The sequence below is a fragment of the Parasteatoda tepidariorum genome, chromosome 5 (genome assembly GCF_043381705.1).
Source record: "Parasteatoda tepidariorum isolate YZ-2023 chromosome 5, CAS_Ptep_4.0, whole genome shotgun sequence".
Lineage (NCBI taxonomy): Eukaryota > Metazoa > Arthropoda > Arachnida > Araneae > Theridiidae > Parasteatoda > Parasteatoda tepidariorum.
Window position 1 is genome coordinate 62750816 of NC_092208.1, and position 27741 is coordinate 62778556.

Below are 27741 nucleotides of genomic sequence, written 5' to 3' on the forward strand. Positions count from 1 at the left end.
ATTTTGCCTTTCTTGGAGGACTTTCTGATGGAACTAACCCACGTTTGCGTTACATGGAGAGGAAAACCGCCCACGGTTAGTCCGACGGCAAGGGGACCCATGATCCGTCTGCTACTGAGAATATTTTATGGCAGCACTATGGTCGTGCAAGCCGGGTGCGGAATTCGTACAGGCTAGCCATTGCTGGGATTCGAAACTGGTTTGGCTGTGTAAAAAATGATGGCTGGCGCAAAGCTGAATCAGTCGGGACGGAATCACAAAGATCTCCAAGTTCTCATAAAAAAATCAATACCTCTAGGGTAGGGATGGATAAATTACGGCCCGCGGGACAACTGTGGCCCGCCGGAAGATTTTATCCGGCACGCGGATAGAATTTTTATTTGTCGATCAGTGGCAAATATAAACAATATTCATCCATTTTCCTGTCGACTATGTTTAAAATTATTTCTGTTTTTCCTTTTTTAACAAAGTACTGATGACATTTTTAGTCTCTATTTTTGTTCTACAAAACATAAATTGATGGAAATAGTTAGCACAGACAGCTTCAATTGGTAAACTGCTGAAAGCAGATGTTCTTTATAGAATGGCCTTAGATTGGCTCCAACTAGCGTTTGTCTTTCTCGAGGAGCTGACTTATGGAATCTAATATAGGTAAATTGAACTTCACATTTGGCAGACTGCGCATTTTACGCTCCAAAGAGCGGACAATCTAACAATCATCTGAAGCAGTTGTTTCTAAATATGCCAAAGTTTTACAAATCATTACCAAATGCTAATTTCCAAAATTTAATATTTCATGCCCAGAAAATCAGTGTTATGTTTGCTTATGTTATATATGTGAACAAGAGTTTTCAACTATGAACCTTAGAAAAAATCATTTCAGAAGTAGACTAACAGAAAAGCATTTAGCCTTGTTCCTTAAAATAAGCACATCTCACTTCGAACCTTAATAGAAGGAACTTTTAAAAATTAAATCGCAATTTCCTTCATCTCACTAAATATTTAAATTAAAACTTGTAAATCGCTTTTTTTCTTTTTAAGTTTTGAAGTTTTTACTTGGTCCACCAAACATTTTTTTTCTTGATTTTTGGCACTCGACCAAAAAAGTTTGCCCATCCCTGCTCTAGGGGTACTGGATCGGAGATTGATCATGCTCTGACTCAGGTCAAAATCACGATATGCGAACGATTGAATGGTGTGTGAATGTAACCTCAGTATAAAACAGAAAGTGGCGTATGTATGTTGTCACCAGATCATCCTCGGGGATGTTTCACAGATCGTCGCCAATAGCCCATACTGCAGCTCAATTGTTAATGTTTGTAATGGAATTGTTTGTCAACTTAAGAGCAACGTTAATAAAAAGTGCCAAACTATGAAGTACTTTCTTACATTTATTTACTTTGCATTTTTTCTTAATTTCAAAATATAGAAACATGTAAATATTTAACTTCCCATTTCGTTATGTTAATTGATAAAATTATATTTAATGCGTGGATTTATAGGAAGTTTGTCCATATTGTCTTTTTCCCATCTTTTGATTGTTTTTAAAAAAAATGAAGCGTAGTATAAAATTTTTTTCATTCTTTATTAATAAAATTATATTTAGGGCAGTTAGTTTGTTCAATATTGCCATTTTAATAAAACATTTCATTTTTAACTTCAGATTAAGAATTTAAATGAAGCCGATGAAGTAGAAACTACGTTATCTTAAACAAAATTTAAAAATCATTATTTTTAAAAATTATTTTGCCCTTGATTTATTGCTGCTTTCCTTTAAACTGTTTGCGCAATCTCTTTTATTTCACCTTTTTGAATTACAATGGTACAAAAGCTAAGACATCTTTGATTAAACATTTGTTCATTAAGCGCAAATTTAAAGCTGATAAAATAAAAGCATAAAAGTTTAATCCTTAAAAACTTAGAATGCAGTATTCGCTTTATTTGTATGGATTTTATCTTTTTTATAATGTATCATAAAAACAAAAATTTAAATATTTATTTCAGATAATTCCGCATTTAATTTTAAGAGAAATGGCGAAAGAAATTTATCAGTTCTAATAAAAAATAAACTTGACTCAGAAGAAAGGTGTCAATGATGGGACCATTTAAAGGTAAAAAGTGAGGTCAAGTGTCAAAATTTATAGCTCCTAACATAATTTTTTTTTACATAAACTTTAACATTTGCTGTCGCTCACCAAACCCGTTGATTGCAATGTCAATGGGACTCTAGTATATAATACTTGTTATTCCTGAAATTCAAACTTATCAGTAATAATCAAGAACACAACAAAAGTTTCCAATAACGATTCTAATATTTATTGGTCAGCAAAATTTGTTTATTTGGACTGCACAGCATTTTCAGTTTTAAATAATACTTAAAGTATGAGTAAAAATCAAACTAAATGAAAAATCTATCATAAGTTTCTCATTGTTTTAAATTCGTATAAAATACACAAAGAAAACACACACAGAATAGGAAGTTAACTTTCAAAAAAGTGTGTTTAATTAGATTCTACAACATTTTCAGTTGATGTTTTTAAAAAGCAATATTTAATGCATAGGCCATAAAATAATATCTCTGTAAATAAATTTCTATTACTTAAATTTTTTATATAATGTATGAAGATAATATCAATATAGAATATGTATTTATCTCATGGTCATTCAACATTCTTCACGAGTTATATTTCACAGATTTTACAGCCAACCAGTGGTTTCTTTAACATTTTTTTTGTCACCATAAAGACTTTATAAAAAATAGAATTATGCTTAATGCATTCAACATACAAATATTTTAATGAAGATTTGCAACGTACATCACAATAAAATAATTTAATAAGTACCTTCACAAATTTGGAATTTTCTCTAAATTTTTAAATATACTTCAACTATAAATTTATTCACTAGACATAGTAACATGAATATCATTAATAAACTTTAAAACATTTTTTTAATTGTCTTGTTATGTAATAAGAAAAAAACATTTGTGTTACAGATGTATAGACATTTCACATCTAAAATTTGAAATGATTATAATTTTTTCACTATTGAATTATAAACGAGAAAATTTTCAATGAGTTTTTAACTCCTTTGAAGCCAGCTCTTTTCTCTCTCACAATTGTTTTTTTTAAATATATATAGGTAAACTACATTATTCTAAATAATTATAATTCTGTCAATAGTTTTTTTTTTTCTAAAAAGGAATTTTTGCAACATGGGTACTAAGTGAAATCAAATGACTCCCTTCATTTCAACTTCCTATTTTCTTTCCTTTTTAATTCACATCCTTTTTTGATTTAAAAATTAGAACATAATTCAATATTTAAAGCATAAAAAGAGGATAACTGTTAGACACAGAGTACATACTAGATAATTTCATTATGTTCTTATTAATCCTTTAAAATTAGAACAATAGTAAATTGAATAAGGTAAGCTACACTGTTTTCTCTCTTTCACTTTCCAGTTTAAAATCAAAAGGTTTGTCATAACCCATCATTAGGCAATATGCATCAGGGTCTTTGACCATATTTGAATCAACAAAATAAGGAGTATTTTTCACTTTAAATGATGTGAACATCCCTGGTAGATCTGGAATGGTAACATCCGAGGCTGTGAATGTAATTTGCTTTTTTTGGCTGGCAAGATTGAATGTAGTTGCATAGAAAATTTTAGTCACAGGATCATATGTTAGTTCTAATATGTACTTTTTTGTAATCCAGTGAAGTAGAAAAGGAGTACACAGAAATCCTGTTGAAACAATGCCAGTGGCACAAGCAAACACGGGACTTGTATGCCACATATCTTTAAGAAAAACGGGTAAAACAGCAAAGCCAACCATGCTAGAGGATAGAGACAGAAGTTTGGTTATCTTTAAACGCCTTTTCAATGGCGCTTCATATACAAGTGTTCTATTTTCTGGTGGTGGCTGTTGTGAGTTACATGCTGAAGAGGTATTAACCTGTAATAAATTAAGTAAATAAAATATTATATAAAAATTTAAGTGTTGTAATATTAGCATGAAAAAAAATCAACATTTAAATACTAGAGGTAAGAAAACAAAAAATATGATTATGTAAGCTACATAATTTCTTAAAATTATTTTTTTTCACCCTCAGAGCATCAGGCTTTTGGACAATGATGTCTATATAAAATATTTAAATTACTTAAAGAAATATTAATCTTATTTAAAGTTAAATTAATTTAGAAATCAATTAAAAAATAATAAGCTTAAATGCAGGTTTTTTGCATCAAGGTTTGAGAAAATAGGTACGAAAAGGGTAATTAAATAATTAAAGAAAAAAACTAATATTGAACATTTGATTTGTGGAGATACTAACTGTTGAAACTAGTTTTGCTAATTACTTAAGCACAATGTAACAAACTCATTTGTAAGAATAATATATAATTCTTGAAAATAGAAATTCATTTAATACTTTTATTTATTTTTTTCAGTCAACAAGCTATAAAATATTTCAGATTCTTGCTCCTGCTTGTTCTACTGCCTATTTGCTGAATCGTCTTTAATGCCTCATAGAGTTAATATTATTTCATGTTTATAAACAATACGATTCTAAAAGGTAACTTTCACGCAATTAAACACGTGGTTTCATATAGCTTCTACAATATCAATTTGAGACGTTTCCTTGATTTCTTACACATCACTTAAGTTATAACAAAAATGCTAAGCGTTTTTGAGACGGAAATAATTGGGCATAAATTGATAAAAACTCTTAAACTCAAAGTTTAAAATGCTTAATTATCTTTGGGGAAGTAACGATACAGTTTTTGTTTTAATAGACTGCAATTACGATAACATGGTAGCAAAATTTCACTTAGGAGATTGCTGTTGGCCAAACCATTTACTGAAATAGGAATACCCCAATAATGTATCTATGTTTCCGGCTGCTTTAATAGAAGCTTGCACCACGAAAAGAATCGTCAGTGGCATTGAGTTTATGTAAAAGCAAACATGAATTATTATATCAGAAGAAACATATTAATCTTACCGCTCGAAAGCTTTCATAGTTGTTTAATTGATTACAGTTCTTAAAGTATCTTAAATTACAAAATTTACGATTTAAAGATGTGTTAAATATCTTGCTTAGTGTGTGAAGTTTAGCCATATTTAAAGTTTTCACGTTTTTATCTTGATTTCGGTATTATTTATTTGTGTATTTGATTGATGAATTGATTGAATATTGTTGATGGCATAAGACTGCTTAATTTTGTTTAATCAATGCTCTATAAACACTGCTAGGTCAGTTCAACAGCCACATTATAAGGTTATTTCAATCAGATGACTAAACCAAAAGTTTTCATAAATGAGAAGAAACACTGATTTAAGAAGATTTTCTTGTTGTATTAAATGATTTTTCGCTTTATTTCTAAGCTTTAAGTCTGTTTTATATTTGTTAAATCTGTAATGAGCATCTGCTGAAAAAATATCCACTTGATATTTTTCTTTATAGATCAAATTCTAAATATATTGGCAACAGTATTGATTGATTACGTTGTTGTTTACCTTTTTCTCTGTTTTTGTGTTCTGCTGCTGTTGAAAGAACTGAAAAAAAGAGAGAGAAACCTGGCCATTCCAGTATGATACGAACTCTTCAGTCTTCTAAATTTTATTAAAAATGTACTACACAGTTATACTTTATCTAAGTCAAATCAACTGTGCTTATCGAATTCTAAATGATAATCGATTTGATTGAGCTGTTCTTTATTACAGTCTGACTTTTTAACATAATTAAGTAGCTTTATAAAAATGTATGTATTTATTCTTTCCAAATAATTCATTTTCGTACCTTAATTAATGTTACCTAATTTTCGTTGTTAGATTTCACTTCCTGACTATAGTTGTTTGTTATTAACAAATAGATTTAAGCATTTTACTATGTTTAACGAAATAAATAAATTCTGTTTTAATATATAAACACAGTTAAGTCCCACCATCACTTTATTTTAGCATGCATAGTTTTCAGGATATTATTTTCTTAATCATGGTTGTACCTGAATAAGTAATAAGTGGGCAGATAAGTAATAAGTGGGCAATAAAATTCAAATAATTCATGGCATTGTAAACCATAGTTATCCCATATTAAGTGAATGCTCTTATAAAAAGGGAGAAATAAAGCCCTAGTTTAATAATTTAAGTCTGAAAGATTATTAAGTAGCACTATTCAAAAAAGCATTGTAACATAAAAATGTGGGCAAAATAGTTTGTATTGCCTTTTGAAGTTAAAAAATTCACGTGTGATTTTCAATTCATGTGTTTCTGAGTCACTAATACTGTAAAAAAGGGGCTTATTTGTTCTTCATATAATTGATGTTCAATGTTGAGTTTTCTTAAAAATAATTTTTAGTAAATTGATTGGGGCCTCAAATGATTTCTATTTTGATGTTTAATTTAGTATTTTTATCTTTAAGAATCGCTACATTTATTCATACTTTATTATCAAATTTTTTTTTCTTTTGCCATGTTTACAGCTATTCTAGATAGATAACATGTGGACAAATTTACAAATAGTTCAAATAAGCTTTAGAGTTCTTTTAATTCTTGGTAAATGGGACCAAAGCCCATAGCATAAGTTAATATTTCTATTAGAAAAGGTTACATCTGAACATCTAGAAATGTTACATCTGAAATAAGATAGTTGATTATCGCAATCGATTATAAAGAGCTATGTAACACTATAATGAGGATAATATCATTAGAAAGTATAAGATAAAGTAGTGAATTCATGTGTGATTTACAAAGCACACTATCAGGGGTCTGTCTAGGTTTTTTTGAGAGGTACCTATTTTATGAAAATTTGGACATAATTTGTGAAAAATTAAAAATTATATTTAAAAATCCAACACAAAAATATGGCAAGAATATGGATTTATCATTTCTTAAGACAATGAATAAAATTTTAAGATAAAGTATTCTGTGAAATTACCGTTTTTCCTAAAATTAAATTTGTAAAACTACCGTTTTTCCTAAAGTTGATTTTGTGAAGGTACCGCTAAACGGTAGTAAATTCGGTCTGGACAGACCCCTGACTATAGTACAAATGAGGCGCTCAGAATAAAAATAATAGATTCCAACCAACCTTTAATATATGACACTATATTCCTGCTACCTATATTCTTTATTTTAAAGCATCAAATGAATTTGGAAATACTAAAAGTCCCATTTTACACCTTCTGAATTCTTTCTAAGTAAAGATAAACTAATTCTTTGTAAATAAAATGTTAGTCAATCAGAAAATGGAATTTGTTTCAAATCTATCATTATTATTTTTAGTGCCTTAATTTATATTTACTAGTATTATCATTGCAATTTACATTTTCAATCTTTATAATAATCATAAATTTATAATTTGCATAGTTTTTTGGGGGTTTGCATAGCTTTTATGTGTATTTGAACGATCTTCGCAAAGAAATGAGTATGTGTTTCTTTTATTTGTATAAAATAATGACGACATTAATAATAATCTAATAAAGGCATCTTTGAATAATAATCTTTACAATAATATAAAGCATAAAATATAGAAGTTAGTTATAAATCTTATTTACATAAAGTAATGTAATTGAATTTAGCAATCATTGCGATTACTGATCCAGTAATCAATTGATGAATCCATAACATGCACAATTAATATTTTTGATTGTTGTGATTCGGATTATTAGGACTTTACTGTTTGAAATGTTTTTATAATAAATATATTTTTTTAGTTTGTTATCAAATGGAAAAGTTTAAGAAAAGAATAAAAGGAGAAGATTCAACTGGTAAACATTCTTCTTCAACTTCAACAAAAGATGCTGAAGATTATAATCACTCAAAAAAGTTAATATCCAAATCTTCAAGAGAAAAGGAGCCAGTAAAAAGTACTATATCAAATGAAGAAAGAGTATTTTTTGAAAACAGCAATGCTTATTTCCCTTGGTTTGAGTACAGAAGCACATTAAATAAAATATTTTTTGACTATAAAGGAAAAATTAAAAGGTAAATTGTAGTTTGATATTTTTGGTGTTGTAGTTATTTGGTGAATTTTCAGTCTATTTTTAAGCATAAAAATATACTAGGATTTATCATTGTGATCACTATCAATTTATCTAAAATTTGAGTGGAAAATGTTGTCGCGGTCTATGAATAGATTATAACGTTTCATCTTTTTCCTTTTAATTTATGTAGTAGTGCTTATATTTTAAATTTTTGGTTCACCCCTAAAACCAGCCAAAAAAGTTTACAAATATATATTTTTTTATTTTAGTTTAATATACATTTTTACGATCAAACTTGTTTATTAGGAGAACAAAGAGATGAAGGCAATTTGCTTATTAAATCAGCATGCTCATTAAACCCGAGTCAGCAGAAATAATATAAATAAAAGTTAAATATTGATTGTAAAAAAACATTTCTGATATTTTTAATTTTCTTATTTTAATGACTTTTAAAGATATATCATATCATATATGTGGATCATATTAAAATCATTGAATCAATGGTGAATTTATTTTAACTTAATATTGTTATTATTTTGCTGTAAATATGTTTCTATTTATTTGTCTATGGTTTCGGGTTATAACTCCATTTTTATGCATTTTTTCATTAAAAAGTTCTCTATACTAGGGCATTTTAAAAATTTTTAAAGTTTTTAAAATTTTAAAAATTTTGTCTTTCAAGTACATTTATAATTCATGCCATGTCCTAGTGTATATATATATATATATATATATATATATGCTTAGCTGTTAACTCTTTCGGTTTTTTGGGAAAATTTTATTTTCATATTTAAAATGGTCGCAAGACTCATATTTCATTAAACTTTTTTAATTATTATAAAAATTATAAGTAAGTTTGACCACTACTACAAATAAATTATTATGACAAATATATAAAATCATAATAGTCTTTGCAGTAAATTTCAACCTAGTCCAAATATAAATATATTTTCTAGTAAGATTGTTTTTCGGTATTTATTTTACTATAATTCAGAAAATCCATTTTCGGAAAGCGTGAAAGTTAGACAGGTGTGTATAAATATATATCTATAATCTTTGTATATCTTCTTTGTTAAACTTAAAACTTTTAATTCAATTCTGCCATTGAATTTGTGGATATTTTATGTTACTTATGAAATGAAATAGTTAATTATTTTATGTTTTATTTTTTTCCACAGAAATACACCTGAGTATGATGAGTTTTGGTTATTTCTAAAGAAATATCAAAAAGTTCAACAGAAGGCCTTATCTAAAAAGGAACAGTCTGGTATGATAATATGTTTTTACTTTAAATATATCTATATACAATGAAACCTCGGTTAAGCGGATACTCTTGGGACTGAAAAAATTGTCCGTTAACCCTAATAACGAAGTTTAAATTGTTTTTAGAATATTTACAATGATGCAAAAATAATTAAATAATCTGCAATAACTATCTGCAACAATATATATTTAAACTTTAAAAAATATTTTCTATATGCAAAAAGAATACATGAAGAAGTTTGATATAAATACATAATTCTAGATGTAGCTACAAATAAATGAATTTAATTTTCCTGTTAACACAGATATTCAAGTTAGTCAAATGAGCTTAAGTCCTCAGTCGGTTTCAATTATCAATTATTATGTTTACACCCCCTAACATCTACTCATCACTTGATAGGAGATGTGGTTAATACCTCCTTGAAAGTAAACCTCCTGCGATTCACAGAAAGAAAAAGAAAAAATGAAGAAATTTTTTTTTTACCTGTAAGGCAGGAGGACCTATGAAGTTGATAGATTTACAATTAATCGTCTATCAAGTGTCTGAATAAATGTTTCATTTATATGAACTCGTCAAAGATTATTTTTCTGTTCTCTTTCTTTTTACCCCATCTGTGTTAAATACAGTCTTCAAATAGATAAGAAAATGAAAGAAATTTTCAGTGGGTAAAAAGCATTGAGAACATTAAGATATCATATCAGTTTGTGGGGTCTCATCACGTGTGTTATCCTGACAAAGTGATCCCTGTCTGAATGAGCAGTATCATTTTCTCTTCTTTCTTTGTAAAGATAAGGCAAGGTGACAAAAGAAAGATTGGTTCTTTAGTTGTGAAATAGCTTAACAATCTTTTTATTAATGGATAAGGCAAAAAATTTAAACTAAAAGTAGTGAAAAATTGCATTTTTTTCCTTGCAATTTAAGGCAGAAAAGTTTTTCTTTTTCAAATGTAGGAAAAATAGTGTCTGGTTTGAAGAGATTGAAAATAACTTTTCAGGGCAAAAATGACTGTCCGTGTCTGGTTACACTAGTGTCCGCTTTTCAGAGAACGTACATAATGGATTATCCATATAGAAGATTCACGGGGAATTGAAAACATGTTCGTACTGAGAGGCGCCCGTTTTGCAGAAGTGTCCATAACAGGAGGTTTCACCATATATATTTTTTACTTGTTTACTTTGTATTTTACATATATACTATTGAGTTAAAGTTGTTTTAATGAAATTTTTTCTATTGAGACTAGGTTCTTTTGTCCATTTTTCTTTAGTTAACAGGCATAAAGTTTTTGGTGGGTAAAATTGAATGTGTTCTTGTTTTAAGATTTGTTTTTGTTATGCATAATTTATGAAGAGCTTAGTGGAAGAATATGTTAGGTGACATTTTTTTCAAATATAATACTATCCTTTCATCATCAGGAAGCTAATGAAATATCCCCAAGGAGATGCTGAAGCATTATCAGGAAACTGTTGGAATATTATCAGGACGATGTTTAAATCTGTTTACAAATTGAAAATTGCTTAAGTGAAAAACCAGATATTACTAATTTATGTTTTATGTATGTTTACTGCTAATTGTAACATGTGTTTAGGTTTGAAAGTTTGAATTTTTTTAAAATGTCACTTAGCATGTTATTTAACTAAAGTGTTATTTAAACAAATTAAGAAAATTTAGATTGATGAACCTCTTGTCTTAAAAAGATGTATATTATTAAAGGTTGTATTAACTTGTTTCTAGATATAATTCATGAACTATTTTGAAAATTATTTCATGCTAATGCAAAGGTTGGATTAAAATCTTTAAGTTATCTTTTATAAATTTCATTTATAATTTTCTCTTAATTCTAAATTTTATTATAATAGAAAGAAAGTTTTATTTTCAGCCCTTATATATATTCCATGTATGAACCTTTGGTTACACAGCAAACATTAATGTTATTGTCCAGTTCCCACTAGACTCTATTCTCTCTGTGTCTTACAGTTTTGCTGCATCACTCAATAAGGAGGGTAAGGAGAAAAAAAATCTTTTAAATAATCTCCCAAGAAAATGTTGCACGCAAAAGGGACATATGTGCTGTTTATATTGTTGATCAAACCATATAGAATAGAGTCTGGCAAAAACTGTATTATCACATAGATGTTTGCTGTGTGATCAAGGATTCAAATGTAAATTCTATAAAGGTTGTAAGTAAAACTTGTATTTTGTTCAAGGTAAGTTTTTCAGGGTGTGTAGCGTTTTTAAAAAGTGCTTAAAGGTGCTTATTTTCGATTTTCGTTTTTTAAAAGCCCTTGAAGGTGCTTTTTTTATGGGGACTTTTTAAAAAGTGCTTAATTTTACCTTTTCAAAAATGAGAAATTTTTTTTCTTTACCATGTTGATTTTTGGCAGGTATTATGCAAAAGAGTCGTTTTCACAAAATTCTATTAAACGTTTTTCACAAATCATTCCAACACAATGCATTTTGGCGTACTGTCGTTCCATAGCGTATGAAAGCGCCAATCATATTACATGCTTGATGAAATGCTTGCTGGTCTTCATGTGCATATACTGAGCTGGATTCAGTGAGAATTATTCAGGGTGGCCACCTACCTGGAAAACCTTTAAAATCTGGAAATATCAGGGAATTTTTTTATACTGGAAAAAACCTGGAAAAGTCAGGGAAATTTGGATAAAAACCTGGAAAAATCAAGGAATTTAGAAGAAAAGCTGGAATTTTCCACTTAATTTAAATGATTTTACCATCCGTTTTATCCTCTTCTATTTAGACGTAAATTTATCGTAAAAAAGTTGAAATATCATCAACTTAGCAATACTTTTCTTGCATTAAAATTTTCTTCATTATTACCCTGCTAAACTTGAATGCCATTTCAAACTCTTTTATGTTGGGAAATGATTGGAGAAATCTTTGACCTCTTTGGAGATTATGGAACTATGCAGTTTACGAAAGGCAAAAATGTGGAAGAAAAGATTAGGATATTTGCTTCTGTTTATAAAAGTAGCGTTTTTTGTTTAAAATCTTCTTTTAGTCTGTGGGCTGAATTCATTAATTGTTCAAGTTTGTTCCGATGCTTCGGGGGTATTTTTTTCTTTTATCAAATTATTCAAAATGTTTCAGTATTTTTAACTTTATAAAATTCTCCAAAAAACAATTATAATTTAATTAGAGATTTCATCTTGCACTCTTTTTCTGAAATCTTTTGTTCAATGAATTATTTTTCTCAGCAAAGCCAATCAATCACTAATAGTGACACTTTTCTTGTACCTATACTACACTTTAGCGGGGGGAAAAACACGCTGACCTGGAAATTTTACGATTTTTACTGGAAAAATCAGGGAAATTTGAAATCTGATTTGAGCGGCCACCCTGTTATTCTTACCCTATCATGTGTAACTCTGCTGCATTTTGCAAGAGATTCTCAATTTCCGGCTTCATTTTCCTCCCTCTGAAATCAAACTGCAGAATATCTTTTTATGATGGCTAATGTAATCAAGAAAAGAGTTCTTTGTCAGAAACTAGTTATTTTATCATAATCATGTAAAGTCTTTGAAAATTATTTTGCATTTTGTTACTGTATATAGTGCTTAAAAATATTTTTTAAGTGCTTATTTTTTGTTGAAATATTTGGCTATGCACCCTGTTTTTGCTGTATTTGTCTTAGTTTTTATTTTTACTATGTCTTTTTAAAAACTCCACAGGTATTATGAATAGTTCTTTATTTAAATTCAATTTTATTTGTTTAGGCTCATCAAGCAGCCACTCTTCACACAAAAATTCAACTTTTTCTCTTACTTTGGCTGAACTGAATAACATGATGATGAAAGGACACATATTTAATGATGATAAAGAATCTGCTCTGAATGAAGAACTTTTGGTAGAGTTTGCTTACATTATTGAGCTCTATTTAAACTGCCAAAAGAAGCAACAAGAAGCTAAAATTCTAAAGCTGCATGAGGCTCAAGAAAATTTACCGATTAGTAAATATCGTAATGACATTTTAAAGGCTGTAGAAAGTAATCAAGTGGTATTAATAGCTGGTGATACTGGTTGTGGTAAATCAACTCAAGTGCCACAATATCTGATGGCTGCAGGATACGAAAGTATTGCTTGCACTCAACCTCGTAGAATTGCTTGCATTTCTTTGTGTAAACGAGTTTCTTATGAAACTTTAAATGAATATGGATCATTAGTGGGTTATCAGATTCGTTTTGAAAAAAGTAAAACTGCTCACACTAAAATATTGTTCTTAACTGAAGGCCTCTTGTTGAGGCAAGTATCATCTGATCCAATGTTATCTGCTTATAAAGTGGTCATTTTGGATGAAGTTCATGAGAGACATATATCATGTGATTATTTGCTAGGTATAATGAAATGTTTGACAATTCAGAGACCAGACTTAAAAATATTGCTGATGTCTGCTACAATCAACATTGAGCTATTTTCAGAATATTTTCAAAATTGCCCTGTGATACAAGTAAGTTTTTTTTCTTCTTAAAAATTCCTCATATTTTCCTCATTTCACATATTTTTTGGCAATGCAACCTTGGATGTCCCATCCATCCGTTTAGGTGATTATGTAATATTTGAATGGCCCCTAACTGAAATTTCTGCTAATGTTTATCTTATTACTTTTATAATGGTCTTGTGTCAGGATGAATAGATTTGAAATTTTAATAAACATCATTTGTGTGGGGAATACTAACATGAATTTAACATATGAGCCATCGAATAACGAGGTAAGAACTAAATTGCCAAAATAAACTATTTATTAAAAACTTTACAATAAATACTGAATTATAACATACTTCCAAAATAGTTGGGGAAAGAAAATTATGCGCCCTGAAACTCTCAAAGGCCAAAATAAACATGCAGTGGCGGAATCGCTAATGCAACTGACTGGCGAGCAGTCAAAAATATTTTAGTTAGCAAGAGTCTCAGAGCGCATGCGTAACAATCAACAAATAACAAATTAGAAAAGATTTCTCCTAATAATTTATTCAACTATGGCTGAACAATTTGAAGTAATATTAATTATGATTTGTTTTCATTCTTAAAAGAACTAATTGCAGATACATTGGTCAGGCTTTAATTTTTTTTAAGAAAGTGACGACATATTTTCGAAAAATTTTCTTACAAAGAGATAAATTTATTTAAAAATTACATTTTAACCTAATTGTTATCTTTAGAAACTATTTAGAATATTTTTAGTTTTTCAAATTAAATGTGTGCTAATGTTCATTTTATTATTTTTTAACAGTCTTACCTATTTAGTATTAAGTATAATATCTATTCAGTTAGAAATATAATAGTCTTATACATTAAACTGCATAAGATAAATGTTACAAAAGCCTTTCATTATGTCAAATAAGAGTATAAAACAATCAGAAACTAAACACTATGAAATATTTTAATTTATATCATGAGAATATTACCACTTAATTTGAAATATTTGTTTTGTTATAACATGTTAAAAAAAACTAATTTTACTTTTTTCTCTTATATTTGTTTTTATAAATTTTAGGTACCTGGTAGATTATTTCCTATAGAACTGAAGTATTACCCAATTCCTACTGAGGAACAAAAATCTGTTTCTGGTAAACTGAACCCTGGTCCTTATATTCGAATACTGAATCTCATTGATCAAAAGTACCCAGAAGATGAAAGGGGAGATGTTCTCATATTTTTGAGTGGTATGACAGAGATATCAATTGTAGAAGAAGCATCAAGAGCATATGCTGAAAAGAGTAACAAATGGATCATATTGCCATTGCATAGTTCTTTGTCTCTGGAAGATCAAGATAAGGTTTAACATCAATAATTATACATTATTTTATTCATACTTCAGATGTCTCAAAGATAACCACTTCTTCAAAAAATAAATAAAATAAAAAAGTGGACGGAATAGAAATACACTATTTGCTGTGATATGTTGAGAAAGCTAGGATAATAATTTTATCAAGTTTTGAAATTAGTTACAAAGTTTGTCAACAGATGGTGTTACTAACTGGAAAACACTGAAACAATGTTTTCTATTGTATGTGATCTGCTAATTTTGTCTTCGGACTGCCCACTATTGTTGTTGCAAATAGTGGTTATTTTGAAAACATTGGGTTTTATGGTTTTGTCCAATTATAAATGTTATATGTTAACAAACTTTGTAGCTTTGTAGGAATAAATTACTGTACTATTCTATTTCTGTTATTGGTTTTTGAAATTGTTTTTTTTTTTTAGTACTCTTATTTATTTATTCTTTGTTGGCATTATAATTTATATTATTTGTATTTTAATTTGTAATATCATTAATATAAGGTTTCTAAAGATAAGTTCTGTACAAAATAAGCAATCTGTTATGCAAATATTCTACTTACAACAATATAATCTGTTACGCATGTTTCTGCTTAAATTTTAAAAAATGTTTCATTTTAAGTGTAAATTACAACAATAACATTGAATTTTCTTTCAGCAACAAAAAAAAAACAAAATATTACTATAAACAAGAAATAAATAAAGTTTAAGAAATGAAATAATTAAGCTACCAATCTTTATCTTCGAATTAAATAATTAAGCTACCAGTTTGGAATTTTTCTTACTGACTTTTAAATAGAATTTCCATTCATATACAAAATAAGTCTTTTTTTTATGATAAGCTTTTCTTTACTAGAACATTCCATTATAGCTAAACTTCCATTAAAATGACTGATACATTAACTCCCATTTTTATTTATTGTGCTTAACATTTTATATTAATTAAATGATGAACTTAGATGTTTTCAAAATCTTTTTGTTGTTGAATATTGCTTAAAAAATCCAGTGTTTAACAGAAACTGCATTTAATATATGATGTTCAAAATTTATATGCTGTTTATTTTTTGCATAAATTTAATAAAAATTGGAAGTTATCTAATTTATTGCTATAAATTTTATTTGAATGGAGTTTTATGTTAGTTCATGCTGAAAACAAACTCTTTTGAGTTCACAGAATTTCTTTTAATAAATATTCTTTACATAATATGAAACTGAAAAAATGAATTCAGTAGAGTCCCGAATATCTGACAGCCTCAGGAGTTGGGGTATTTAGGAAAATCGAAATCATTAGATAATTGGAGGATCTTTTCAAAATTATTTTTTAAATGTATAAATATTGAAATTAATCAAACTAATTAAAAATTACAAAAAGGTTTAATAAACACTTATTTGTATAAAATTTTTTTCTACTTTTAACAGATAAAATTTTGGTAGAATATCATGAAAAAAAAAGTAATTTATGCATTTTTTTCCTGTTTCCTCGTACTTTCCTAGTGACTTAATTTGGGATTAATCATCATAACAATAATTGGATTAAATTGAATGTGGTGCTTATTTGCACAATGTCTAAAAAAAGGTAACATTAAATCTAATGAGTAAGCATGTGTTGTGAATCTTTTAATGCTTCTGGGAAGGGGGGTTTCGGATGATAAGATAATTGATTGGGTGTCAGATAATCTGAGTTCTAAAATATATTTAGCTAAACATGAGTTAAATGATCAATAAATTTATTTTGAAAAACCATAAGTAGTTATGCTCCTAATTTAATAATATGCTTATTTAATCTTTCAAATAAATATGCCAGGTTAACTAAAATGGTGTAGTGAAAAAATTTCAAAATAATTCATTTTATTTATTAAAAATTCATATACTTTTGAAATTTCTTTTTCATCAAATTTCTTTTCCAAAATAATTATTTTTTTCTCTTTTTTCTTCAAATAACACAATCAACTGAACTTTCAATCAAACTTCCTCAAGATACAAATAATTTCCTTTTATTTTTTCACAAAAATGATGTTTTTCAAAAGCTACTGAAGGACTTAATAATCAGTTATCATTGCAGTTTCAAATGCAGCTTTGAAAAATGATAGTAATTTTTTTCTTTGTTGTGGCATCTTTTTAAAACTATAATTTTATGTGAAAATTTTAAAATTTAGGTGTTTGACATTGCTCCAGATGGAGTGCGGAAATGTATAATCTCTACTAATATTGCTGAAACATCAGTAACTATTGATGGAGTCAGATTTGTTGTTGATTCTGGAAAAGTAAAAGAAATGAGCTACCATCCTATTTGCCACATGCAGAAGCTACAGGAATTTTGGATTAGCAAAGCTAGTGCTGAACAACGCAAAGGACGTGCTGGTATAAATATATACTTTTATTTATTTATTGTCAAAATTCTAAATGCAATATTTGCGTATCCATTGTGCAATTTTTACTCAATCATGTAAAAAGTAATTGATATGCATGATTTCTAAATTGAAAGAATTGTGATGTGTGATTCCTAAGTCATATGAATATGAATTGCGGTGAGAGGATTTTTAAACCATATAAAAAGATTTGAACTTTTCAAATCTTAAAGTAGAATTAACAAGTAATCGTTTAATCTTATGATTCATTATTATCTTAGTTGTAATATGGTGTCAAAAAAGTAAATGTTTCAAATACTATTGTTTTTATTTTATAACACTATTACATTACATTTAATAATAGTTACTTATCTATTACTGATTTTATGATTAGTACACCTAGAAAATGTACCAAATTTAGCAGTCTTAACTAATCTTTGTAGTTTTTTTAAAGGTTGGACCCTTAAACGACTTATAAACATAACCGCAAGATAGTCGTGTTTGCAAATATCCTTTAAAAATCTTTTAAGAAAACTATTTTAAATAATAAAATCTTATTTCATATTTTTCACATATGTGACCTTTGCAGGGTTGCCACAAACAAGACAAGGAAATTAGGGAGAACTGCGAAAATTCAGGGAATTTTATCTATCTGGGAAAGTCCGGAAATGTTTGGGAATTTAATTAAAATATCTCAAAAGCCAGTGAAAATGAATCAATTTGATTTTCAAAATATTTGAAAGTCCAATATTTCCCCCCAAAAATTATCCTTATCAATTTTTTTTTAAAAAATAGTTTATTTTCAAATCTAATAGCAAGAATAAATGTTTTGCAATGTGTATTATGTAATATGTATTATGTAATGGAATAATGTATGACTAAAAACATAACATTTATGTCATCGGTTACAAAAAGCAGGAAGATTTTATAAAAAATTTGGAAAAATCAGGTATAAGTCAAGAAATTTTTTTTCTGGGAGTTTGTCACCCTTTAATAATCTTTCAAACGAATTCAGCATTGCATCATAATTTTGAAATTTAACTAAAAGTACTTCCTCTTTCCAAGAAGTTAGCATTTTTGAACTGTTTCCCCCCCCCCTCCAAATTATGACCGTATATGCACCATTTTTAATGCTTTCAGTCTAATTAAAAGGTAAAAATATCTCTGGTCAAGGCATTTTTGCATGAGAATAATGAGCAGGCATATTACCCTCATAATGCTGAATCAGTTATAAGAATTAACTGAAATAATTTTAAAAAATTTATCATTGAACATTTTTGTTGCACTTAATCATTCATAAATAAGAATCTATCTTGGCATTTATGTCCATGTGTGAGTGTATGTTTATTATTATCATTCTGATAATTTGATAGGTAGAACTGGTCCTGGAGTTTGTTTTCGAATGTACTCCCTGAAAGAGTATGATGGCTTATGTGCTTATACAAAACCAGAGATTCAAAGAGTACCATTGGATTCTTTGTTACTTCAACTGCTTTCAATGGGTTTACCTGATGCACGCAAGTTTCCTTTTCTTGAAGCACCTGATATGGTCAGCATTGAAGAATCACTGCAAAATCTTAAAAACCAGGTGATATATTGAACAAATTTAGCTTCCAGCCTTCATTGTCAAGTTCAGAGTAAACCAATTATTTTACAGAGTAAACCAATTTTATTTTCCATTGTGTTAAATGGTAGAGAAGTTTTGCCTGATAAGAAATTTTTTCTTCAAGTAACTAAAAGGGTTGAATTTGCTATTAAATTTAAGTTCATTTAAATGTATGATTGCTTGATTGATTGCACCTGATTGCTTGAAATTTCTGGTGAAAAATTTTTTTAACAATCATTTGGACTATTATTTTTTGTATCCCTATTGCTTCTGAATGCAGAATTGCAATTCTAAATGCAGTTTTCAAATATGGAAATCTTGGTTTATGTTTTGTACTAAAATTTGTAAGCAATTACAAAATAAAATGTTTTTGTTAGGAAAATCGTTAGAAATGTGATTAACTTTCCAGATCAATTTTTTTTTCTTTCCCACCTTCAATTTTATGTAGTAGTTATACTATAATATTATTTTTTTTAAGCATTATACGATGTCCCCCTGCTATATGGGCATAGCAGATGGTAAATTTTATAGGGCGATGAAATTTAAATACATAGTCACACTAGTTCTCTAAATTTCACATAAATAAAAATGAAAAGCTTGCTAAACATCTGCAAAAAGGTTAATTAACTTTCAAGAGTTTAAATCTATAATAATTCATTAAAGATTTCCTTATTTGTTTGAAATATTGAGGGGGACTTCTAATCAGGGAGGGAAGATTTCTAATTGAGGTGTACATATACTGTCTCCCTTCAACGACACCCATGTTTTGTGCCCTTATATTTTTGCAGTCTTCCTACTTTAATTCTCTGCAATGTTAAACTGATTCAAAATGTCTTTAATCTCTTGATTGAATCCTAGTTGCTGTTTTCCAGAACTTTATGTTAATAGCTTTCCTTCATTAAATCGATTATTTCTCTGAAATTTATTAAGAAAATATGTTGGAGAATTTCAATAAAATTTTGATTCTCTATATAATTAGGAACATATAAATCTCTCTGTAACATATAAATATTTTGAAGAGTATATTATATTTATGCTTTTTATTATCAAAGGGTGCTCTAACTGAAGATGAAGAGTTAACAGCTATGGGTCAAATGCTTGCCAATTTACCGGTTGATGTAACTATAGGGAAAATGCTGATACATGGATGCTTATTTTCAGTTATTGAACCAATGTTGTCATTGGCTGCAGCTTTGAGTGTACAGACTCCTTTTACTAATCGTTCTAATAGAGATCCTGACATAAAAGTAGGATTCTAAGTTATTTTTAGAAATTTATGTTTCATTTATATCAATATCCTACATCATTTATATAAGAAAACTAACATATATGCTTGTAAATTATTTATTTTTAGAGTGTTTCTTGAAATTTTTTTTTATGCCGAATGTATTTTTGCATTTTTTTATTAATTTATGAGCATTGTTTGAATAATTTGATCGTTATTTTTATATTTTTTTAAAACTTTTTTAAGTATGAATTTTTGTGTCTTAGTAAAAATAAAAATAACTATTTCTACTAAAAATTCAAAGACTTTACAGTTAAAAAATTGACATTACTATCTTATCAATAGTTGAGTCGAGTTCTTATGTTTTACGGCAAGATAACTTAGAAAATCATTATCAAAGAGGAAAAGAATTGTGTAATGTATGCTCTTGCAAAACATACCACTTACGGTACATTTACCTGAATTTCAGCTATTTAATGAATATTGTTTTTTCATTGGAATATATATAGATAAACAATGACGAGGAATTTCTAAGTAAGTTGTGGATGTCAGATGAAGCCCATTCAAATTACATGTATAAGCTACCATTACTGGACTTAATGAACTTACTTAATGAAGTTCATGAGCACCCTTTACTCGTTAGTAAGGTGTGCTGTTTCATTACATAGAATCATTTGACTTTATTTTTTTGAAAATGAGCAAACGATCACGGTAACTGTTAATGCGGATCGTTATAGAGATGTTACAATCTTTCATTACATCAGAATTAAAGAATTTCCCACACGTTTGAGAAACCTGGTTTCAAAAAAAAGGAGTAACATCACATATTACATGGCAATCAATGGAAGCTGTGTAATATTGTTTGGTTACTGTGTGATCTGAAGATACGATAACGTACCCTGGTCTTCTAGATCATCAGATTTGTCCGTTTGTAATGTTTTTTTGTGCGGCTATCCCAAGAGTAAAGCGTACATGACTCCACCAAGAACTCTGGATGTGTTATAACAGAGAATTTGAGATGGCAGAATGCATCTGAGGGACATAATTTTTAAAAAATGATAAATTCCATTAATCTTTCTCGAATGGCAAGTTTTAAGATTTCAATTACTATGAATAAAATGTTTTACTAACGTCACTCTTGGTTTTGTTGGATTGTTTAAAAGTTTCTAACTTTTTTTTGTCACCCTGTATTATAATAAAATTTCAGTTCAATGTGGTAAGTCGGTAAATATATACAGTGTTCCAAGTCAGTACTTAGTCTAAATTCTGCCTTTCCATCGCAATTCCTTATTAATTAATGACAAAATAATTAAAATTAAAATAAACAAACTAATGTAAATTAAATTGAAATAAATTATTATAAATATTGGAATGTCTCTACAAAATATCTAAAAAAATTGTGTTGCTAAGTCTAAGATGGGGCACAGTTATAAAACTTGTAGGGGTGCACCTAAGTCTATTTGTGCTACTGATATACATTATATTTCAACATTAACTTAGTTATCATTTATTGGTGCATTTTTTTTAAAGTTAGTTTCTTTGCAATTTTTATAATTAACCTGTTGGCAGAAATTTAATTATTAAATAAAGTTCTAAAAAATTTACTTCCAAAAATTTCATTAAAGAAATCATAATTTGTTTGTTTATCTTTTGAACTGAAACTATTGTAGTATAAGTTTTTAACTAATATATTTTTTTCATTGCTTAGGTTGCAAGGCAATCGATAGAATCAGATCACGGGGACCCATTTACTCTGCTTAATGCATATCACAAATGGCTCGAAGTTAAAGCTCAACGTCATAGCAACTCTCGTAAGTGGTGTCGCCAAAAAGGGCTAGAGGAACAAAGATTTTATGAAATGACAAAACTCAGGCGCCAATTTAGAGACCTACTAAAGGTATTGCATTGATTTAAAAATGTAAAGATGTTACATTTATCTTTTTTTTTTAATTTTCTGAAGCTGATTTTTACTATACTACATCTAATCTCATTAATTCTCTATTTACAATTTTTTTTATAGAGCTGTATAAATATTTACTATTTATTAAGTATTTAGAATTATTGTTAACAATATATTAGATTTTTTTAATTCCATTTGTTCTATTATCATTGATCATCATTAGAAATTTTCTGAATGAATTGTTTATAAATTCAGTAAACTAGTGACTTAATTTAAATCCTAATGCACATTTGAGAAACTCACTTGTTATTTTTTTTATCTTGTTTTTAGATTTTTATTTTATAAGCATGTTGATAATTTGCAAGCAGATACCTCAGTTTCCAATTTCTAGATATTTTTTAGTTTAGATTTAAACTTTTAAAAGGCTGGTTGTCCCCATTCACTAAGAAAGAAATTATTTACCATTTAGACATCAAATGAATAATCTCAGAAATCACCTTATCAATTACATTAAAGGTCATAAGATGCCCTATTTTATCTTTGCCTTAAAATTAGTTTCTAAAAATATGCCGGGCCAATAGATTTGGTTGCTCAATCTTGTACCAGAACTATTATCAATATATATATATTGCTAACAGGTATTATCAATGGTCTGGGATTTTTTCTCAGTGATGATCTCTTAGTGACAGTGATTTCTCAGTGACAATACTTGAGCTTGCTCATGCTGTAATTTTTATCAGAGGTCAATGATGGTAGTAGTCATCCTGCTTCAGCATCAATTTTCCCAACCAACTCTGCATGGACTTCTCTGCCCCTGAAACCACTAGAGTCATTATATTAGAATGGATTCAAAATCACTAAGATATGATCATAGAAAATGCAATCCAATCTGATTCTCAGACTTTAACACAAGAAATTGAACTGCCACCCAATTTGTATAAGCAAAGACTAAACCTACCTCATCTACTGAATCAGGTTTAAAAGATGAATAAAATGGTTTTCGTTTCTCATGTTTTTAATTCAGGTGGTAATAACAAACCTAAACTGTTATTTTTTTCCAAAATCAATGTTTAACTCAAGCTGATAACAGTCTTGATTAGTTCAGAAACTTGATAATCCACATGCAGGCAATCTGAAGTATACTAATTCTTTCTTCTTCTTCTTTTTTTTTTTTTTGAAAATTGTAAAAATTAAAATATATTGTGTTTAATTCAGTATCATTCTGTTTTTAATTAGAATTTGTGTTCTGTTTTTAGGATAATAAATTGCTTTCTGATAGTCATTTTCATACTAGTAGTCGTGAGCGTTCAGCAAGGCACAGTGAGCTTTCACATTTAAGGGATATGAAGAGACAATATCACCAAGCTCCTCGTAAGAGAAAAATATTAAAACTTGATAGTGATGTTTATACAAATGAAGATCGTGATGAGGAAGATGGTACTATTAATATTCATGATGTCGATTTTTGGATATCAAATAATAGCTGGCAAGTACAGGTAAGGCATTTGTCATGATTAGATAATCAAAAAATAAAATGTTCAATAGTTTCAAATTGTATTATGTAATTTCAAAAATATTTACTTTATTGTATTTTCAATTTGTTAAAATTAATATATGCATGTTTAATAAATACTAACTATATTTGAAAGATGAAATATATTCAAGTGTTTTTAATTGTATTTTTTTAAAATTTTATACCTATTTTTTATTTAGTATATTTTTGCTGAAACCTTCATAAGTTGCAGGTATCAATTTTTAACAACTGATATCTTTGTTTATTATTAAAAAAATTTAGAATGTATAAAGCTTTTTCTTTTTAATTTTCATTTTTAAATAAAATAATACAAATTATTGCATTAATTATCGACTATGTCAACTTTCATCTATCAAAAGGTGCTTCAAGGTAGAATAAATTAACATGTATACTAGTAAATTGGTATTTAGTATTTATAGTGGTAGTTACTCCATAATTGCTTTGTTTTACAATTCAATAATCGTAAAATTTTTTTAAAATCTTTTGTTAGATGTTATCATCTAAAAGTCAAGTATCTTCTTATCGTGATATGATGTGCTTAAAGTTTATAGTTTGCAGTGCTTTGTACCCACGTATAGCACTTTCTGATGTACATAATTCTCAGAAATCCTCTGGTGAACTGCATTTTCATACAAAGGTATGTTTTTTAATGTTTGGCTCTTATTTTATGCTAATTCTTGTTTGTTCTTAAGTCTCAAAATTTAAATAGTCTCTTCTTTATAATCTTATCTCTTCTTTTATAATCTTTTACGAAAATATGTTATAGGTTTTATTGTATTTTTTTAACTTTCTTTATGTTTTAAAAAAATATATTCTTATAGTATGCAACATTAGTAATATTATATTAACCAATAAATGTGTTTATTTTTTATGCACCGATCAAAAAATTATTAGTTTGAGTAAAAAGTCATTCCTATTTTCATATTTTTCATATTTTTTTGAAGCATTATCTATTTATAACTAACATTTTCTTTGTCAACTGTAATTAAATGTATTTTATTGATTGTTTTAGAATTTTATTATTATGATAAAATTCTCTCTTAAAGTTTTTCACTAACTTATTTTATTTCACAAAACTCTTTTTTTCAGGGAAAACCATTTGTAGTACTTCATCCTAATGGTAGTTTAGCTTTACAATCAGATTTATTGCAATTGAAAGAGACAGATATAGTTGAATTAAAGCATGTTAGGTCTGCTACTCATATGAGTAAAAATCATCAACTACTTTATTTTTTGTAAGTCAGTTATATTCTCATTTTTGCTACAAATTATATTCTTTATTTTGTTATGTAATTATAGCATAATGTAATATTTAACTCTGATATTTCTATTGTTGATATTTCTATTTTGTATTAAATATGGTGTATATTTGCAGTTACTTAAGACATAACTTCATGCATTTTCTTTTTGCTTCTTTCCCTGATATGGAAGATAGATTTTTTTTTATATATCTGTTTAGTTAGGGCCAAAAATAATTAAAAAAAATATTGCATCATTGCGTTTTACTTAAATTTTTGGGCAGGAGTAAAAAAGTAAAATTTAATCTTTGAAAGCTTTTTAATAAGTTTCTTTTTATGACTTTTGTATAAGAGACATGTTAAAAGAAGCTCTCCAGTAAGATTTTTTAAAATGTTAAATAAAAGTTTGTGAACCATAATTTTGTTAAATAGTTTAAAGGTTCAGAAACAAAAGCAAAAAATAAGTTACATTTATAGTTAGAATAAAAATAACTTTTCAGCTATCAGTGCTAAACGTAATAACTGAAGCTTAATCACAGGTGAAGAAGCAGAATAACAGTATTTCTCCATGACCAATCCTGTAATATCTATAGGGATTAATGCTGCATATAAACTTTCAGTAGAATAAGTTTTCAAAAAGTGTCTTGCTGTGTTTGATTTTTATCAAAAAAAATGAATGAATAATAATACTGTAAAGGAAAAATTAAAAGAATGCAGTAATCGATTCTGCAAATAAGTTTATTTTTAGAATAAAAACTGATTTACTCAGACATTTTTTTGTTCTGTAAGTTGTCTAATATTTGAAAACTAGCTTTAATTTTTATGTTATTGTGAGGAAACAAAGTTTGTCTTTCATTTAGCATTAAAAGAAAGCTTAAAAGTTTAATATCATATCTATAATATTCTGCTTTAAAAAACAACTTTCTTTGAACAGAAAATATTGGTGAAATTTAATTTGAACTGATATAAAGTATGGAAGCGAACAAAATAGGCCAAAAGATTTTTATTTTATTTTCATTTAAACAACATTTGTCCATCAAGAATGCAAGGTTATCTAGGTGGAATTTGTTAGAATATTTGAAAAACATTTTTAGTTTAAATATCTGAAATGCTTTCTTTATAACATTGATGAACACAACTATATATTTTTAAAAAATTTAAATTTCGTATTGAATGTAATTGCAATCAAATAATAAGTAAAAAAAATACTTTTTTGATTCTTCTGCTCTACAGTCAGAACTAATGTTCAATCCGAACTAAAGAATGTATGTTTTTTTAATCATATATATTTATAAATAAAAATTTTATGTTAAAAAATGTAAATATATTTTAAAAGGTGTCATTTCTAAAATATTTTACATAAAAATACTAACATATTTTAAAAATTTTGGTTTTAAAATAAATATTTTTTGTTGCAAGAGTGATTAAAATAAATATTAATAATATAAACATTAATAATATAAACATTAATTATTAACATAAATTTTTTGTAGCAAGGAAAAACCCTGTGTAAATATTCATTTTCATGAATTTATGTATGATTTATATTTAAACATTAATTCAAATTCATATCTATTAAACAATATGTAAGTAATGTGTATAAAAAATATTGAAATTATTATCTGATCTATGTTTTAACAGGATGCGTAGCGTTTTTAAAAAGTGCTTATTTTTATTTGGGGTTTGTAAAAAGTGCTAAATTTTCTATCTTTTAAAAATGAATATTTCTTTGCCTTGTTGATTGTCATTCTAAATTACAAAAATGCATGATTTTCGCAATTTTCCTTGCAATATTTATGAGAAACTAGCTATTTTATCATAATAATGTAAATTTTTTGAAATTGTTTTTGAATTTTATTGAACAAATTAAGAACTTTAAACAATAGAAATTTTTTTTATTACTACACATATTCTAATTATTATTATTATTATTTTTTTTTTTTGTATAGTGATTAAAAATATTTTTTGAGTCCTTAAAAAGTGCTTATTTTTTTTGTTGAAAAATCTGGCTATGCACCCTGTTTAATACTTCAAAAAAATTTTTATTAGCTATTATAAAATGTGTATTTTTAGTTTATTAAGCGAATTTTGCAAATTTTCTCAGGTCTTTACTTGAAACAACAAAACCATTTTTAGTTAACTGCTTGCGGGCACCATCAGCTCATACTTTGCTTCTTTTGTCACACTCACTTGACACAAACCAAGATTTTACAAGGTAAATATATGATACCAAACAAAATATTATTATTTATTCAATGTTCTACTTATAATTCTTATTCTTATTTAGATTATGGGTCTTGTATGTACTTGTTGATTTTTATATTTGATTGCTTTTTACTTATATATTATGTAAAATTATATGTTATGTCATAATTTTATGTAAGCTGGTAATTCTTATTTTTGTTTAGTTAAATTTATTTCGTTAAGAGATAATGGATTTCTAAATATGTTTTGAATAATACAATAAAAATAATCTTGATGATGTTACATTTGCAGTTACTGACATAATATTGCATGACTGATAACTACAACTTCATTATAATACATTTATAAACAAAATTATGTTTTACACAAAACAATAAATAAAAAAAGCCAAGTTATATTTGAATTAATTTTCAAAATTTATTATATAATTAATTTTCATTTTCTGAATATTTTAAAATAGCTACCAATGTATACTTATTATCTATTTAGTATTTTATTACTTCTATTTTATTCATCTCCGTTAAACTATTGCAGAATTTTAAGACCAACCAAATACTAAGTAAATCTATTGTTTTTATAATTTTTAGTTATTTTTTTTACAAATTGTAACAAATTTATACTTATAATCATAAGGAA

At 27.3% G+C, this 27741-nt stretch overlaps 2 protein-coding genes across 5 annotated transcripts in view; one reads left to right on the forward strand and one right to left on the reverse strand.

Moving 5' to 3' along the window:
- Positions 1 to 2293: 2293 nt before the first annotated feature.
- Positions 2294 to 5212, reverse strand: LOC107454012 (transmembrane protein 70 homolog, mitochondrial). Its single transcript, XM_016071055.3, has 2 exons — positions 5007 to 5212; positions 2294 to 3958 (listed from the first exon to the last, which is right to left on the reverse strand). The coding sequence occupies exons 1-2, from the start codon at positions 5121 to 5123 to the stop codon at positions 3434 to 3436; spliced, it is 642 nt and encodes a 213-aa protein (XP_015926541.1). The 5' UTR covers positions 5124 to 5212; the 3' UTR covers positions 2294 to 3433.
- Positions 5213 to 5499: 287 nt separating this feature from the next.
- Positions 5500 to 27741, forward strand: part of LOC107454010 (probable ATP-dependent RNA helicase DHX34) — a 31177-nt gene continuing 8935 nt past the window's right edge. Inside the window, exons 1-13 of one of the 4 annotated variants that reach the window (XM_016071051.3) lie at positions 5500 to 5766; positions 7720 to 7990; positions 9168 to 9256; positions 12988 to 13718; positions 14766 to 15047; positions 17206 to 17410; positions 18771 to 18985; positions 20056 to 20250; positions 21937 to 22125; positions 23385 to 23624; positions 24153 to 24299; positions 24752 to 24897; positions 27005 to 27115. In XM_016071051.3, the coding sequence (XP_015926537.2) occupies positions 7731 to 7990; positions 9168 to 9256; positions 12988 to 13718; positions 14766 to 15047; positions 17206 to 17410; positions 18771 to 18985; positions 20056 to 20250; positions 21937 to 22125; positions 23385 to 23624; positions 24153 to 24299; positions 24752 to 24897; positions 27005 to 27115 (2810 nt within the window). In that variant the 5' untranslated portion in view covers positions 5500 to 5766; positions 7720 to 7730. The remainder of the gene's footprint in view (positions 5767 to 7719; positions 7991 to 9167; positions 9257 to 12987; positions 13719 to 14765; positions 15048 to 17205; positions 17411 to 18770; positions 18986 to 20055; positions 20251 to 21936; positions 22126 to 23384; positions 23625 to 24152; positions 24300 to 24751; positions 24898 to 27004; positions 27116 to 27741) is intronic. The other 3 variants (XM_016071053.3, XM_016071052.3, XM_016071054.3) reach the window with 3 other exon arrangements.

Excerpts from the sequence above, each read along its gene's own strand:
- LOC107454012 (XM_016071055.3), bottom strand. The coding sequence starts at position 5,123 with ATGGCTAAACTTCACACACTAAGCAAGATATTTAACACATCTTTAAAT. Across the intron at positions 3,959-5,006 it reads ACTATGAAAGCTTTCGAGCG|GTTAATACCTCTTCAGCATG; the intron begins GTAAGATTAATA and ends AATTTATTACAG.